The 15,953-nt window shown below is 52.4% G+C and overlaps 1 protein-coding gene and 1 long non-coding RNA gene across 3 annotated transcripts; one reads left to right on the forward strand and one right to left on the reverse strand.

The window, feature by feature from the left end:
* Positions 1–1,352: 1,352 nt before the first annotated feature.
* On the forward strand, positions 1,353–15,607 carry TMEM161A (transmembrane protein 161A). 2 transcript variants are annotated; one of them, XM_005208472.4, is made up of 12 exons: positions 1,353–1,447; positions 5,116–5,219; positions 5,805–5,885; positions 6,280–6,377; positions 6,554–6,710; positions 8,169–8,320; positions 12,365–12,425; positions 12,525–12,668; positions 12,772–12,885; positions 13,039–13,213; positions 13,333–13,429; positions 13,773–15,607. In XM_005208472.4, the coding sequence occupies exons 1-12, from the start codon at positions 1,445–1,447 to the stop codon at positions 14,021–14,023; spliced, it is 1,437 nt and encodes a 478-aa protein (XP_005208529.1). In that variant the 5' UTR covers positions 1,353–1,444; the 3' UTR covers positions 14,024–15,607.
* Positions 8,835–12,525, reverse strand: LOC132345672 (uncharacterized). The gene is made up of 2 exons (XR_009495134.1): positions 12,273–12,525; positions 8,835–10,982 (listed from the first exon to the last, which is right to left on the reverse strand). It is a non-coding gene; the product is annotated as an uncharacterized lncRNA (long non-coding RNA).
* Positions 15,608–15,953: the final 346 nt, after the last annotated feature.

Consider the following 15,953-nt stretch of genomic DNA (forward strand, 5'->3'; position numbering starts at 1 on the left):
TCAGAACTCCAGGGGCCGGGATGTGTGCGAGCTGCCTGCAGTTCACCACATGAGGGCGCTGTGATGCCTCGACGCATAAACCCGATGGCCCCCGGGAGAAGTTAGGATGTGGATTAGAGACTGGGGCCTTCCAGGGTCTCAGTATGTTTATCAATTTAATGGAGACAATTGTCCCAGCACCCTGATCTGCTGCAGAAAGCAGTCGAGTCAGCCCTCCAGCCTGGTGAGCAATGGACCTGCAGCAAAAGTCCCCCTTTTCACTTGGTCCACCTTTTCTGACACCCTCCCCAAACCTCACCTTCCCTGGATCCCACCTGGATGCTGTAGCCCCGAGGGATGTCTCATGACCCCCAAGTAGGACCTGTGAAATCCTAGCGGTCCTCACTGCCTTTGTTACCCACCTTCTCTCAAGCCAACCCACTGGGTCCAGAGGATCAAAGTCACAGAGTGAATCTCCTGCAAACGGACATCCACATATGCTCATATGAAAAAACAAAAACACTCATGGAGACAAGGCAATCAGCTATACATATTTGTATAGTTATATACAAATATACATATATACATGTACATATACATATACAATCAACTATACACAAGTCCCACAAAGACCCTCAGACAGTCACACCCACAGAATATGTCCACGTTCAGGCAGACATACTTATCCATAGAAATACAGCTGCAAAACTTGGGCTTGAAGCTCTTTCCTCTAAGCCTTGAAACAGAAAACAGTAGATTTCTGAGGCTGACATTTAGTTCTTGATCTAGCCATGCCGGAAGCTGACTATGCTTTTGGAGTTTTCACACGGGCCAGTTTTTTCCCTTTATTACTGGAGCCCACGTAGGTTGCCTCCCCACCCTGCACTCCCCCCCAATCCCCCACTTCCCCCTTCCACCCCCAGCCCCCACTTGCAACCAGAGATGAATAAGGCTTTTGCCAGATGAAATAAAGGGTTGCCGGGAAGACACAAGAAAGCAGGGCTGGTGGCTAGCTGTACTATTGTGAGTACAGTGTTGGCAGCAGATTGAAGTCAGGCAGAGGGCTCTAAATTCAGTCTGAACAGTCAGTGGGGGTCACCCAATGTTCTTGATCATTGGAGTTCTACGCTCCGAACTCTCTAGCGGGAGACGGCGACTTGATGAATAAGTATATTCGCTTTAAACCTGCGAAATAGGTGCAGGTGAGGAGACTGGGTCTCAGAAACAGTGGTCTCTCTCGGGTCCCAGAGCCCCGATCGGAGCGCGTCAAACATCTTTAAACTACAACTTCCGCCAAGCAATGCGAGTGACTCCTGGTCCTCGCGATTTGCCCCGACTCCAAGCCTGACTATTGGTTGGATGGGCTGCTTGTCAGACCAAAATCAGGTTCTGATCGGTCGAGTTCCGCGCTGAGCTCTCTGAGCTCCAGGCCCAGGGGTACCCGCGCCGCGCTCCAGTCCGCAACATGGTAAGCCCGCAACTCTTAGCATGCGGCCCCCTGAAAGGCTACGGATTCCGCCGTGGGGGAGTCCAGAGAAACACCGAGGAGACAGAGATCCCTCTGTGGGGACTGAGGGCTCTGAGGGACTCGGGATCGCTCTGAGAGGGCTGTGTTTCCCTCTCTGGGGTTAGGTCTCGCTCCGCGATCAATGAGGGGGTCCGGGTTGTGCAAGGGAACTGGAAGGCCTTGAGAGTTCTGGGCTTCTGACAAGTCCCTGGGGTGCCTTCTAGGGGCCTGGGGTCCTGCTGAGGGGCCATCCCTTGGAGGGTGCTGGAGTTCTGAACACCTTCGGAGCCCTGCAAGGGAGATCTGGGGTCCAACTGGGGCCCACTCTGGGCATGGTGTCCTGCAGGAGCGTGGGGACGCACCGACAGGGTCCATCTGGGATCCCTCGGGGTATGGGGTGTGCTGAAGGACCAGGGAGAATCCTGAGGGGGGAGGGCCATGCTGAAGGGCTCAAGGTGGGCTCTGGGCCGGCGAGGGTCCCAGAATTGGAGAGAGAACAGTTGGAACCCTCAGGTCTCATGTGGTTCTGGGTCCAACCCATTCAGTTTATTCTTCATTATCCTGGCCTCTGTGGGCAAGGCTGGTGTCAGGTGAGGGCGGAGGCCCCACCCCGGACCCCAGTCCCTAGGACTGGGCAGAGGCAGCAACAGACTGGAGGGGCTGGGAAAGGGGCCTGACCTTGCCTGCAGTAGGGGGCGTCCCTGAGGTGGGGTGTTGGAGGTGGGTCTGAAGTAAGAGCATTGATGAAAGGGGTTGGTGAAAGAGGAGGTCATTCCAGGGTGTGGGACGTTGTAGGAGGTGAGGGGAAGGGCTGTCTGAAATGGGATGCAGGAAAGTCCCATTGATGTTGTTGCTGAGTTGCTAAGTTGTGTCCGACTCTTTTGGGACCCCATGGACTGTATAGCCTGCAAGGTTCCCCTGTCCATGGGATTTCCCAGGCAAGAATACTGGAGTGGGTTGCTATTTCCTTCACCAGGGGATCTTCCCTGCCCAGGAATCAAACCTGTGTTTCCTTCATTGACAGGTGGACTCTCTACCTCTGAGCCAGCAGGGAAGCCCACCGCACTGATTTGATATTACTTAGCAGGATTCTGGGATCACTGATCTAGGGAAGGGGTTTGAGCAGAGGAGGGACATGGGGTCATGGGAGGCTCCAGAGATCTTTGGAGATCTGCAGAGCGTGGACCCTAAGACCAGAGCTGTGGGGGGAGGGACATGAGAAACATCATTGGATGGACCTTGGGAGCCTTAGGTTGGGGGATGCATGCCTTCCTTCTCTTCTCTTCCTCTCTTTCTCTCTTCTTCTCTTCCTCTCCCAGGTGCTGGGATCACAGTTTGAACCATGGGTCTCCTCCCTGAGAGGTGTCAGGGTAATGGGGTTAGCGAAGGAGAGCCTTGGGGTCTGGGAGTGTCTCTGAGACCCGAATGGTTGGGTGCAGAGGGTGTTGGGGGAGAGAGCTGGGCAGTGAGGCAGGTTGGTCCCGAGCAGGGTCCTCCGGGCCTTGCGGGCTGAGAAGTGGAGCTGGACGTTCATTTGTGAGACTGGGAAGGTCCTGGGCTGCCTGGAGGAGCCGTGTCCGGGGGAGGGATGGGTGGGTGCTGGGGTCTCCAGGGAAGGGCCTGGGGGAGGCATGGTCTGCGAGCTCAGCAGAGAGATCTTGGCTGGAGATGCCGGTGGGCTGGAGTCGTGCTGGGCTGTGACGGTGGTTAAAACCCTGCCAGGGGATGGGTCACAAGGGAGAGGTGTCTGGAGAGCTAGGGAGACTGGAGAGCAGCTGCTAGGAGGTGCTGGATTTCCTAGGGAGGAGTGGAGGACGGGGTCCACGAGGAAGGTCGGGAAGGGCGGGCGGTTCAGAGAGCCCGCTCACGGGCTCCAAGCCGGCCCACTGGGCTCTTGGTCATTAATGCCTGCTAACCAGTCTGCACTTGGGTGGGGGTAAGGGTGAGCAGTGAGACCAGAAAGATGATGCCCCACCTCCTTACTGAAAAAATACTCCTGGTCTCAGTTTACAAGTCACAACATAGAGAAAATATCCTAATAGTCCTTTAATTTTAAAGATGAATTTCTCAACAGTCATTCTGAATTACAGGGCTAAGCCTGATAGCCATCACATTCTAGAGCTTTTCCTATTGAAGTTAGCTTATTTGGGCCTGATTAAAGGATAATTTTAATAATTAGTTTTAACATTAACATAATCTTTATTTCATTTAGTTGTTAATACCATAATAGTAGCTGACAGCCTTCCTGAGCACTTTATTTTACATAATTAGCGAGCCGGCTTCCCAGATGGCGCTACTGTTAAAGAACCCACCTGGCAATGCTGCTGCTAAGTCGCTTCAGTCGTGTCCGACTCTGTGCGACCCCAGAGATGGCAGCCCACCAGGCAACCCCGTCCCTGGGATTCTCCAGGCAAGAACACTGGAGTGGGTTGCCATTTCCTTCTCCAATGCATGAAAGTGAAAAGTGAAAGTGAAGTCGCTCAGTCGTGTCCGACTCCTAGCGACCCCATGGACTGCAGCCTACCAGGCTCCTCGGTCCATGGGATTTGCCGGGCAAGAGTACTGGAGTGGGGTGCCATTGCCTTCTCCGTCCACCTGGCAATGCTGGAGACAAAAAAGATGGGAGTTCCATCCCTGGGTCGGGAAGATCCCCTGGCCGAGGAAATGGCAATCCACTCCAGTATTCTTGGCTGGGAAATCCCAGGGACAGAGGAGCCTGGTGGGCTACAGTCCATGGGGTCACAAAAATTCAAACATGACTGAGTGATTTAGCACTATTAGCAAATGGTTATTTACTACATTCACGCAGGAAAACCCATCTTCAGACTGATTACCAGAAACATTTTTTTTCTAAAATATTTTAAAATAAGTATATGGAAATTTGTTATGCTTGTTTATGTTCCATAAACATATATGGAAATATGTTTAAAATGTTGTTAGTAGCACTCGGTGAGAAAAAATTCCTAATTAAAAAAATTCATCCCACTCAAATGTGTAAGTGTTAATCCTGAAACAGGTAGTGGCCAGAAATAGACCAGACCTCTTTTCTCTTTGGTTGATTACAGAGGAAGGGGAGAGGGAGAAAGGATGATTTCAATTTTCAGGGATAATTTCAGATGGAGAAAGACGTGGGGGATAGAGTCAGCTGGGTGAACAGTGAAGCTGGAAGTTCAGCTGAGACACAGTTGGTGCGTGGCGGGGGGTGGGGGCGGGGCGGTACCCCGGGAGAGGAGTCGCTTTCACTGGGTGTGCCCGGCTCGCTGTAGGTCCCGGAGGTGGTCGTGAGAGTATGTGAAACAAAAAGGAAGCACCCCATTTCCAGATGAGGAAACTGAGGCTCAGGGAGATTGTTACCTTAAATCCTTAGCACAGGAGGATATTGAGCCCCAGTCTCTGCTCCAGCACGTGCTCTCCGCCACCGCACACCCCTGCCAGGACCCGCGCCTTGCTGGGGCTCCCAGGGTTGGGAGCCCACCCTCGGACCCTTCCCCAAGTAGCAGCTGGAGCCAGGGAGGGCCTCCCTCCCCCACCTGGCTTCAGTTTCAGCGTCTCTCTATAAATAGCCGGGTTTTCGAAGGTGAGCTTGTGACCCTCTGGCAGGCACTGCCTTTCACGTCTCCTCCCCGCAGGCGGTCCTTGGAGTGCAGCTGGTGGTGACCCTGCTCACTGCCACCCTCATGCATAGGCTGGCACCGCACTGCTCCTTCGCGCGCTGGCTGCTCTGCAATGGCAGGTGAGCCACGCCCCTCCCCCGGGCGGTGGGCGGGACCCCAAAGGCTCCGCCCCCTTGTTTCCCCAGCCCCGCCTCACGCCCTGTAAGGCGAGGGTTTTTTAAAGAACTTTACTGAGATAATTGACCCAATAATTGCAAGCACACAGTTGGATCAGTTTTGACAGATTGTACACATCGCTGAGACCATCTCCACACTCAAAGGAGTAGCTGCTCCTCGACTCCTGCTCCCCTTTCTCCCTCCTCTACCTATAGATCTTACTTCCTAAAGTTCTTTGTCAGGGTTTGGGTCTTGGACCCTTTTTGAAAACCCAGGGGCAATTGTGAACTCTCTTCCCAGGACAATTCACATGCCAGTTCCACCAGGAGAGTTAGCCAGAAGATTCTAGGGTGTCTAGGACCCCTGCTGCACTCTCCTGTCGACCCCCAGCCCACCTCCCCCGCCTTCCTTTGACCTTCGATGACACCTGCCCATCCTGTCCCAGGCTTATCAGGGCCAGTCTTCCCTCTGCAGTCTCAGCTTTTGAGGTTCACCACACTGATCCCCTCCATGCCCAGGCTTTCCTGACGGCCTCTGTTTGCCTTCAGTCTCTTCCGATACAAGCACCCTACGGAGGAAGAGCTGCGGGCCCTGGCAGGGAAGCAGAAGCCCAGAGGCAGGAAGGAGCGGTGAGTGAACCCCCAGCCTGAGGTCAGTGGCTCCCTTCCAGAGCAGACCCTGAGGGCACAGCGCCTGCCCTGCACACCTCCAGGCACTGCTCTGGGCACAGGCAAGTTGGAGACACCCCAGGAGAACTGGGAACACCCCAGGCTGAGGAGGTGGTCGCTGCCTTTCACTCTTTGCCTTCCGTTGGCTTCCAATGCTCATTGGAAGTTTGCTCGGGGACAGCCCTGTGGTGGGTGGTGGCTACCCCCAGCATTCAGAGGACACCCAGGCTGGGGTGAAGGTACCCTCTAGACACTAGAGCCTCCCAAGCTGGGGTGGAGGATGCCCCCATGGCTCCCTGGGCAGGGGAAAACGGAGGCTGCCGACGCGATTCCCGCTCATCTCCCCTGCTCCCAGGTGGGCCAACGGCTGTAGTGAGGAGAAGCCGTTATCTGTGCCCCGAGACGCTCCGTTCCAGCTGCAGACCTGTCCGCTCACAGCTGTCGATGCACTTGGTAACAGCTGGGTGCCCACCCCCCACACACCCTGGTGGAGTTGGTGGGGGCCTCCTGGGCGGGCTACGCTGGGGGCTGAGTGGGCTGGGTCCCCACCCCCGTCACACACCCTGGTGGAGTTGGTGGGGGCCTCCGGGGCGGGCTACACCGGGGGCTGAGTGGCGTGCTCTCTGCAGTCCTGCGCTTCTTCCTGGAGTACCAGTGGTTTGTGGACTTCGCCGTGTACTCAGGCGGTGTGTACCTCTTCACGGAGGCCTACTACTACATGCTGGGCCCAGCCAAGGAGACCAACATCGCCGTATTCTGGTGTCTGCTCACCATCGCTTTCTCTGTGTATCCTTTCTCCTGCTGGGGGAGGTGGAGGCCCCCGGAAGCTGGATCTGAGGCTCCTTCTCCCCACTAAACTGGCACATCAGTTACCGACTGCTGTGCGGTAAACCTGCCCAAAACTCGGTGGGGGTAAAGCAATCGCCATTTTATTTGTTTTCCTGGCCGGGTTTCAGCTGGGTTGCTTCATCTCTGCTCCAGGTTAGAGCAGGCTTCCTCACCCAGAGCAGCTCTGCAGGCCCCCTAATGCTTGGCCTGAAGTCGGTCCACCCCATCCCTGTCCATTCTCTGGGTCAAAGCAGCTCACAGGCCAGGGTAGATGCAGGGGCTGGCAAAGAGACACCTCTCTCTAATCGTCTTTACTAAGCTGCATAGAGAACAGAGGCGAAACTGTGACTTTGAGGACCCAAGTTGGAGGCGGTGTCCTTGTGGAATGGGGTTGCGAAGAAAGGAAGCCCATCTTGAAACCCACACCACTGGTTCTGGAAAGCCCTGGTTGCGAAGAAAGGCAGCCCATCTTGAAACCCACACTACTGATTCTGGAAAGTCTCTCTCAGGAGAGGTTAGAGATAGAAGGCAGCCTCTCGGAGGAGCAGGAAACAGGACCTGTGAACGCAGCCGGGAGGCCGTGTGGGTAAGGGAGACTTGACCTGAAGAGCGAGTTGGTGGCCAGTGCTTTTTCCTTGGTTGTTAGTATTTACTTTTGGCTTCGCTGGGTCTTTGTTGTCGCAGGCGGGCTTTTCTCTCTAGATGAGTGAGCAGGAGGTTCTCTTGCTGTGGATCACAGGCTCTCGGGTACGAGGGCTTCAGTGCTTGCAGCCCGTGGGCTCAGTAGTTGTGGGCTAAATTGTCTTAAGCCTTGTGGGATCTTCCCAGACCAAGGATCGAACCCCTGTCCTCAGCATTGGTAGGCAGAGTCGTAACCACTGTACTACCGGGGAAGCACGGGGGCTACTCTTGGTTGTGGTGCTTGGGCTTCTCACTGCAGGGGCTTCTCCTGTGGGGAGCACGGGCTCCAGGCACATGGGTACCACTCGTTGTAGCTCTCAGGCTCTAGAGTGTGGGCTCAGTAGTTGTGGAGCACAGGCTGAGTTGCTCCATTGCATGTGGGATCTTCCCAGACAGGATATCGTGCCTCCTGCATTGGCAGGTGGCTTCTTAACCACTGGACCACCAGGGAAGCCCGTGCTGGCCATTTCTACCTGACCACAGGCAGTGTGATGAGGCCAAGCTGGAGGCCTGGCTCGGGCTCACTCGCTGTCCGGTAACCCAGGCCTGAAGAGTAGTGAGCCTTGTGTCCTGGGCTTTCCCAGCGTCTGTCTTCTTTATCACGGCCCTGCTCTCCAGGACTCTGAACCTGAACTTCCACGTTTGTGGTCTGGAGTTGGGGGTCACTGGCTGCGGTTGGAGGATGGGGTGGGGGGGTCACTACAGACACCCGAGGCCTCCTTAGCCCTGCTGCAGCAAGGTGTTCCTGACGGTGACCCGGCTGTACTTCAGCGCGGAGGAGGGAGGCGAGCGCTCCGTCTGCCTCACCTTCGCCTTCCTCTTCCTGCTGCTGGCCATGCTGGTGCAGGTGGTGCGGGAGGAGACGCTGGAGCTGGGCCTGGAGCCAGGTGCGTGCGTCCGGGGCCTGGGGCGCCACCGCATCACTTCCTCGTGTAAGCTGGTGAGGGTGGCTGTGAGTGCCTTTTCACCTCCATGCAGAAGGTGAAGGAGGGAGCCCTGGGGCCGGGGCAGTCTCCGCGGGTGCTCGGCACCTGCGTGCCCCCTTGGGCTTTGGGGAGAGGGGACACCCCTCTCACCGATGGGGGCCTGCGCCGGGACTTTCCCCGGGCCCTTCTGCTCCCCAGGCTGTCCTCTGCCCAGCAGCCATGGTGATTTACTATTTACCCACTCTAGTTCAATTTGGGAGAGGAAATAGATATATAGAGTAATATTCATAAAGTACAAGAGGATATAGAATAAAATCATCCTTCCACACTGGTTCTCCTCCCCAGAGGAAATCTAGGGTGCCACATTGCCTTATTCACATAAGACAGCGTACATGGCTCTACACCTTGTCTTTTTCTCTTAAAAACAATATTATTATCATATTAAGTGCAGTAAGTCAGACAAAGGAAGACATAGTGTATGATACTACTTATATGTGGAATCTTAAAAGATGATATAAATGAACTTATTTACAAAAAAAAAACAACAAAACCTTACAGGCACAGAAAACAAACTTAGAGTTACCAAAGGGGATGGGGAGGGGCAGATAGGTTAGGAATTTGGGATTAACATAGACACACTGTTATATATAAAATAGATAAGCAACAAGGACTTACTGTATAGCACAAGGAGCTATATGCAGTGTCTTGTAATAGCCTATTGTGGAAATGAATCTGAAATAGAATAGATTTTTGTATACATATCTGAACCACTTTGCTGTATACCTGAAATTAACACAACAGTGTTAATTAGCTGTACTTAAAAAAAAATAATAAGTACTGGAGGTTGTCCCTAGATGGCACATACAGTAATAGAATGTTACAGTGACACAGTAACAGTAATTCGATACTGCATTTTGTAACTTTATGAATTTTCTGTAATTATTTACCTAGGTCTCAATTTATGGACATTTAAGTCTTTCTCCTGTTAAATGCTGTTGCACAAAGCCATGCTATTATACAACAGTGTTGCACAGGAGCAACCTTCTGCTTGTGACCCTGTGCAAGAAAGTGCACGTGTAATTTTAATAATGTTGTTGGAAAATTGCCCATCAGAAAGAGGTGTGTGAACATACATATCCCCATATCCTCGCCAATGTATTTCCTCAGACACTTTTGTCTCGGGGGATCTGATGGGTGAAAATGTAAGTGAGGATCGGCATCTTTCCATGTGTTGAAGAGCCATTTCTATTTCCCTTCTGGGAAGGATTTGTTCTTTTGCCCAGTTTTCTACTGGGTTGTTGACCATTATTTTATTGATTTGTAGGAGCTCTTCATATATTAAGGAAATCAGCCTTTATGTGTGATAGGAGTTGTACATTTTTTTTTCAGTTTCTCATTTTTGTTTTGATTTTTTTTTTCTGCTTCTTGAATGATCTTTTAAAAACATAATTTGGATCACTGTTCTGCCCAACACCAGACTCTAATGGTCTTTGGATAAAGATAAAAATCCTCACCATGGCCCGCATGACCCTGCTGACTCCTTGAGCTTTGTTATCACCAATACTTCCTTTCAATTTTTAAATTATGTAAATATATATATATATATGAGAACAGATATATAAATTACAAAGCCAAATAATGTAAATACTCATGAATCTACCTCTCCCATTCAGTAGGCTGCCTTTTTGTTTTGTCGATAGTTTCTTTCACGGTGCAAAATCTTTTTAGTTTAATATAGTCCCATTTGCTTATTTTTGCTTTTGCTTGCCTTGCCTGAAGATACATGTTCAAAAAATATTGCTAAGACCAATGTCAAAGTGTGTAGCACCTATGTTTTCTTCTAGGATTCTTTTGGTCTCACGGCTTACATTCAAGTCTTTAATCCATTTTGAGTTTATTTTTATATATGATGTGAGGAAGTAACCCAGTTTGGTTTTTTGGCATGTAGCTGTCCGGTTTTCCCAGCATCATTTATTGAAGAGGCTGTCTCTTCCCATTGTGTATTCTTGCCTCCTTTGTTGATTAATTGGCCTTGTAGAGTGCTCTGGGTATTCTTGATTAACATATATTCTCTTCCTCTCTGTGTCCAATAAATTCAAATTCCCATCTTTCCATCTTCTGATTATATCAGAAACAAAAAGGGTTAATCTCCCTCTGGGATGGTGCTGTGCCATGCTAAGTCGCTCCAGTCATGTCCGACTCTCTGTGACCCTATGGACTATAATCCTCCAGGCTCCTCTGTCCGTGGGATTCTCCGGGCAAGAATACCGGAGTGGGTTGCCATGCCCTCCTCCAGGGGCTCTTCCCAACCCAGGGATGGAATCCTCCTCTCTTGTGTCTTCTGCAGTGGCAGGTGGGTTCTTTACCACTAGTGCCACCTGGGAAGCCCCAGACTTCTGGGATGGTGGAAGTCTTAATTTCTCTTTGAAGTTCTGTCAGTGTTTTCTTTATATATTTTGAAGCTAATTGACAAGATGTTTACAGGTTGAAAAATGCTACATCTTCCTGGCAAATCAGCCATTTTTTTTCATGATGTATTGACCCCTTCTGACTTACTTCCATCTTAGCCTAGTTTGTCTGGGTCAATATAGTCTTTTCAGCTGCTTTCTTCCTTCCTTTCTTTCTAAATTGAGATATAATTGACATATAACATTATATTAGTTTCAGATGTAGAACATGGTTCAATACTTGTGTGTATTGCAAAATGATCACCACAATAAGTCTAATTAACAACCATCACCCCACATAGTTACACATTTTTTTTCTTGTGATGAGAATTTTAAGATCTACTCACTTAGCAACTTTCAAATTTACAGTACTACCTTTCTTTTGACTAGTACTTTACTTTTAACCTTCCAGTGACCTCATGTTGAGATATGTCTACTGTAAAACACAGTCAAGTCTGACAGGCTGTATCATTTAGCTTCAAGTTTAATCCACTTACATTTATTGTGATTTCTGACCTTTTTGGCCTTGTTTCTACCATCTTACATTTTCACTTTCTATTTGTTCTTTTCTGCTGTTGCTGTTGAGAGTGACTGCCAGATTAATTGTCCTTCCTTTTAGGTAGGACTTCTGACTGCTCTGAGTTCTGTGTGTTCGGTATTCCGCAGTTTCACCACAGTGTGTCTAGGTATGGATGTCTTTGTATTTATCTGGTTTTATATACTTTGTATGTATCATGCATTCTGCAGACTTTTCAGTCATTCACTTCCAATATCTCTTCTCCTTCATTCTCTCTCTCCTCTCGCTTTGGGACTCTGACTGAACCTGTATTGAATTTTCTATTGTGTCCTCCTTGTCTCCTAATCTCCCTTCATATTTCACACCTTCTTGTCTTTCTGAGTTGGAATCTGAGTGATTTCTTCAGATCCAATTCATCAGTTAATTCCTTGGGCTGTTTCTAGTATCATTTCAGTAATTATGTTTTCCTTTTGGAAGAGCTTAATTGGTTCCTTTGCAAATCCACTCGGTCCTCTGAGGTAGTCTCATGTCACCTGTTCTGTGACTCCAGCTTTTACTTTCCCTCAGTCACTTCACACAGAATTTATAATACCAGTTTCTGAAGTCTTTGGAATTTAAGCTTATCTTTTTTTTTTCTTCTGCTGATTCACTTTGATGATTTGTTTCCTTATGTGTCTGGTGATTTTGGTTGTGAGCTCATATTTATTTGCTTCTACTCTATGGGAAATGTGGGGGCCTGAACTGAGAATTCTTCTCGGGACGTTGGTTTTCTCCTGTGGAGCCCTTCATGACCCGCCAGCATCCAGGAAGCTCAGGCTCAGTGCCCTGTGCCCCCGTGTCCCCTAGTGTCTGCCTAGCACATCCTCCTGGGCTGCACATCCTCCTGAGCTGCACAAGCCTGGGGAACAGTGCTTGTCGCAGGGCCAGGCTGTCACCAGTGCGTTCTCACCTGGGGAGCGAATGGACATCTGGGAGGTGAGGCAGAGCGGGCCCTGGGCCCCGGGGGCCTACTGGACACTGCCCTCTTTCTGTCTTCCCCAGGCCTGGACAGTATGTCCCAGAACTTGGAGCCGCTTCTGAAGATGCAAGGCTGGGACTGGGCGTGAGTCCTGGGAAGGGAGGGAGAGCCGCGGCAGGCTGCGACCTGCACACAGGGTGCGGGCCTGCCGCAGGAGCCCCCTGACCCCTCTCTTTCCCCCAGTCTTCCCCTGGTCAAGCTGGCCATCCGCGTGGGGCTGGCGGTGGTGGGCTCCATGCTGGGTGCCTTCCTCACCTTCCCAGGCCTGCGACTGGCCCAGACCCACCATGATGCACTGACCATGTCTGAAGACCGGCCCATGCTGCAGTTACGTGGGGGACCGGCTGGGTGAGGGGTTTGGGAGCCTGGAGCGGGGTGCAAGGGGGGCGGTGGGTGTCCTTGCCTACCAGCTCCGTGCCCTTGCCCTCAGGTTCCTCCTGCACACCAGTTTCCTGTCCCCCCTGTTTGTCCTATGGCTCTGGACCAAGCCCATGGCGCGGGACTTCCTGCACCAGGCTCCCTTGGGGCGCATGTCCTTCTCTCTGTGAGTATGGCAGTGGGGCTGGGAGGCCGGGCAGCTGGGGCCCCCTCTGGGTACTCCGTACTCTGAGGCTAAGGGAGGAGCCCTGGGTCCTGCGGGAGGGTCCTGGGACCGAGGACGGCTTCACTAGCCCCGTCGTCGCCCCTCTCGGCACAGGCTGTCTGACTCCGCCTTCGACTCACTGCGCCTCTGGGTGCTGGTGGTACTGTGCCTGCTGCGGCTGGCGGTGACCCGGCCCCACCTGCAGGCCTACCTGTGCCTGGCCAAGGCCCGCGTGGAGCAGCTGCGGCGGGAGGCCGGCCGCATCGAGGCCCGAGAGATCCAGCGGCGGGTACCAACGATGGCGGGGAGGGAATCCGGGGCTCGGGGTGTGGGCCCCTGGCCCCTGGGGCCTGAGGTTACCCGGAGCGCGAAGGTCCCCGGCTGCAGCCACTGCTACCTGCCCCCCAGGTGGTGCGGGTGTACTGCTACGTGACGGTTGTGAGCCTGCAGTACTTGACTCCGCTCATCCTCACGCTCAACTGCACGCTGCTGCTGAAGACCCTGGGTGAGAAGAACCGGCCTGGGCGGGAGCGCGGTGGGGCGGGCCCAGGGGGCGGGGTCTGGAGTTAGATCAGGGCGGGGCTCGGGGCTGGGGTTGCAATGGGGTGTGTGAGCGGCGGGCATGGCCGGGAATGGATCGAGGTGACGGATCGAGGTGACGGCGAGGCCTGGCGATGAGGGAGGGGGCAGAGGCTGGAGAGAGCGAGGCGAAGCCTCGAGTGGGGACCGAAGATGGGGTGCGGGTAGAGCCTGGGACGGGGCGGGTGACTGCCAGCCGGGGTCTGGGGTCCCGGAGGCCAGCACCGCCTGTACCTCCACCCGCCCCTCCCTCTACCCTCTTCTTGCAGGCGGCTACTCCTGGGGCCTGGGCCCGGTCCCCACACTGTCCCCCACCCCGCCTTCAGCCCACGATGGCCCGGTCGGCCCCGAGGAGGATGAGGCCCAGCAGACTGCAGCCCTGATCGCCGGGGCCCTGGGCAGTCTGCTCACGCCCCTCTTCCTCCGCGGAGTCCTCGCCTTTCTCATCTGGTGGATCGCCGCCTGCCAACTGCTCTCTAGCCTCTTCGGCCTGTACTTCCACCAGCATCTGGCGGGCTAGTAGCCCTCTTGCAGACACTCCTGTGGTCCCGGGTTCGGTCGTGGGCCAGCGGGGCCCGGCTCACCCCCTCGGTGTCCGCAGGTGCAAGGCGCTCTCGGGAGTTCCCGCTGCGCGGCTGCCCCTTCACCACAGTGCCTGAGCCGTGGGCCCAGCCTTGGACGCTGAGCTTCTGCCTCGAAACCGCCTCCCCAGACCCAGCCCCAGAGGGTCCCACGGCTGGCCACTGTTCCCAGAAGGCTGTTTGCCCAGTTTGACTGCAGGGGGCGTCTGCGGCGTCGGAGGGGCACTCTTCTGAACAAATAAAGGAGCTAGCCGCTTTTAACAAACAGGATTCAAGTGGTTTGGGAGGCAGCTTTCTGCATGTTGTGGCAGGGTGGGTGGGGGCCCAGCGTCTACGGAGGGCCTACATTGCTGAGTGAGGAGAATGATGAAGGAAGAGCTTAGCAAAGGCCTGGAAGGAAGAAGCGAAGCCCTGGTAGAAAGCTGACACGGGAACAAGTAAATAAACTGGGGAAACTACACGAAAAGAATTGATTTCTTCTTACAAGGAACGATCTCAGATGGACTCCGGGGAGAGACAAAAAAGCAGGTAGTGTTAAATCGTGACATGCTATTTTTTTTAACTTGTCAGATTATGGAAGATCAAAAGGGCTGGTGTTTATGATCTGAATTGTGTCTTCCTCCTAACCCCCAGGACTTCAGGATGTGATTGTATTTGGAGATAGGGATTAAAAGTGATTACGCTGAAATGAGGTTGGAGACTTCACTAATGGTCCAGTGGTTAAGAATCCACCTGCCAGTGCAGGAGACACAGGTTTGATTCCTGGTCCGAGAGGATCCCACATGTCGTGGAGCAGCTAAACCCGTGTGCTGCAACTACTGAGCCTGGGCACTTAGAGCCCATGCTCTGCCACAAAAACAGCCACCCCAACGAAGAGTAGCCCCTGCTCACCACAATTGAGAAAGCCCGGGTGCAACAGTGAAGATGCAGTGCAGCAAAAAACAAATAACAGATAATTTTTAAAAAATGAGGTTGATAGGGTGGGCCCTGATCCAGTAGGACTAGTATCCTTACAAGAGGAAAAAAAAATTATTTTTACAAGAGGAAATTTGGACCTGAACTTGTGTTACCTGAAAACTAGGTTCAGCTCTTGTCAGGTGTTGAGCCAAATGACACGACCAAGCCGAAAATGAACGAAAGGAAGGGCTGCTGTTGGCTTTCAGCAAGGAAGGGAAACACTCGGGATCTTTCCCAAAGCAGCGTCTCCCTGAACAGCAAAACTGGGGAAGTTTTAAGCTCAGGGTACACGTATATTCATGAAGGGGCTTGAGCAGAGGAGAATTCAGCATAGAACTGGGGCACAGGTCCACAGAGTCCAAGCTTTAGTTGACTGAAGTCAGAAGAATCAGTCATCCCACCCTCAACCTGCTTGGGGGCCTTAGTTCCTGCAGAACTCGAAGATATATTATTATAGGGAAAAGAATCTGAAAAAGAATATACATATTCTGTGCGGCACAGCTGAAACTTACATGATATGATACTATAAATCAACATCAATTAAACATGTGTTTAAAGAGGTGGAACTAGGACTCTGCTTTATTGCTACACTGTTGTTTGACTGCCTTTTCTCTGTTCCCGCCTTCCTTTGTTCCCTTAAGATCATTAATTACTGAGACCTGTTCAAGGGTAAGCACTGCAGCCTGGCTTAGGCCACAAAGTGGCTTAGGCCAAAATGGCTTCTCTTATGTCAAGAGAGCCATTCCTGGTTCTCTTTCTCCTGGAAGCCCCTAACTTATCTGCTTACACTAGCACAGAGCAAAGACAAGGGGGAAGACACAGGAAGAAGTCAGTCAGTCAGAACTCAGTAACAGATCTAGAACACATCCCTCCCTCCCGGCCCTCAGAACCAAACCTGCCAACACTTTGATT

This window comes from Bos taurus, chromosome 7 (assembly GCF_002263795.3).
Source record: "Bos taurus isolate L1 Dominette 01449 registration number 42190680 breed Hereford chromosome 7, ARS-UCD2.0, whole genome shotgun sequence".
Lineage (NCBI taxonomy): Eukaryota > Metazoa > Chordata > Mammalia > Artiodactyla > Bovidae > Bos > Bos taurus.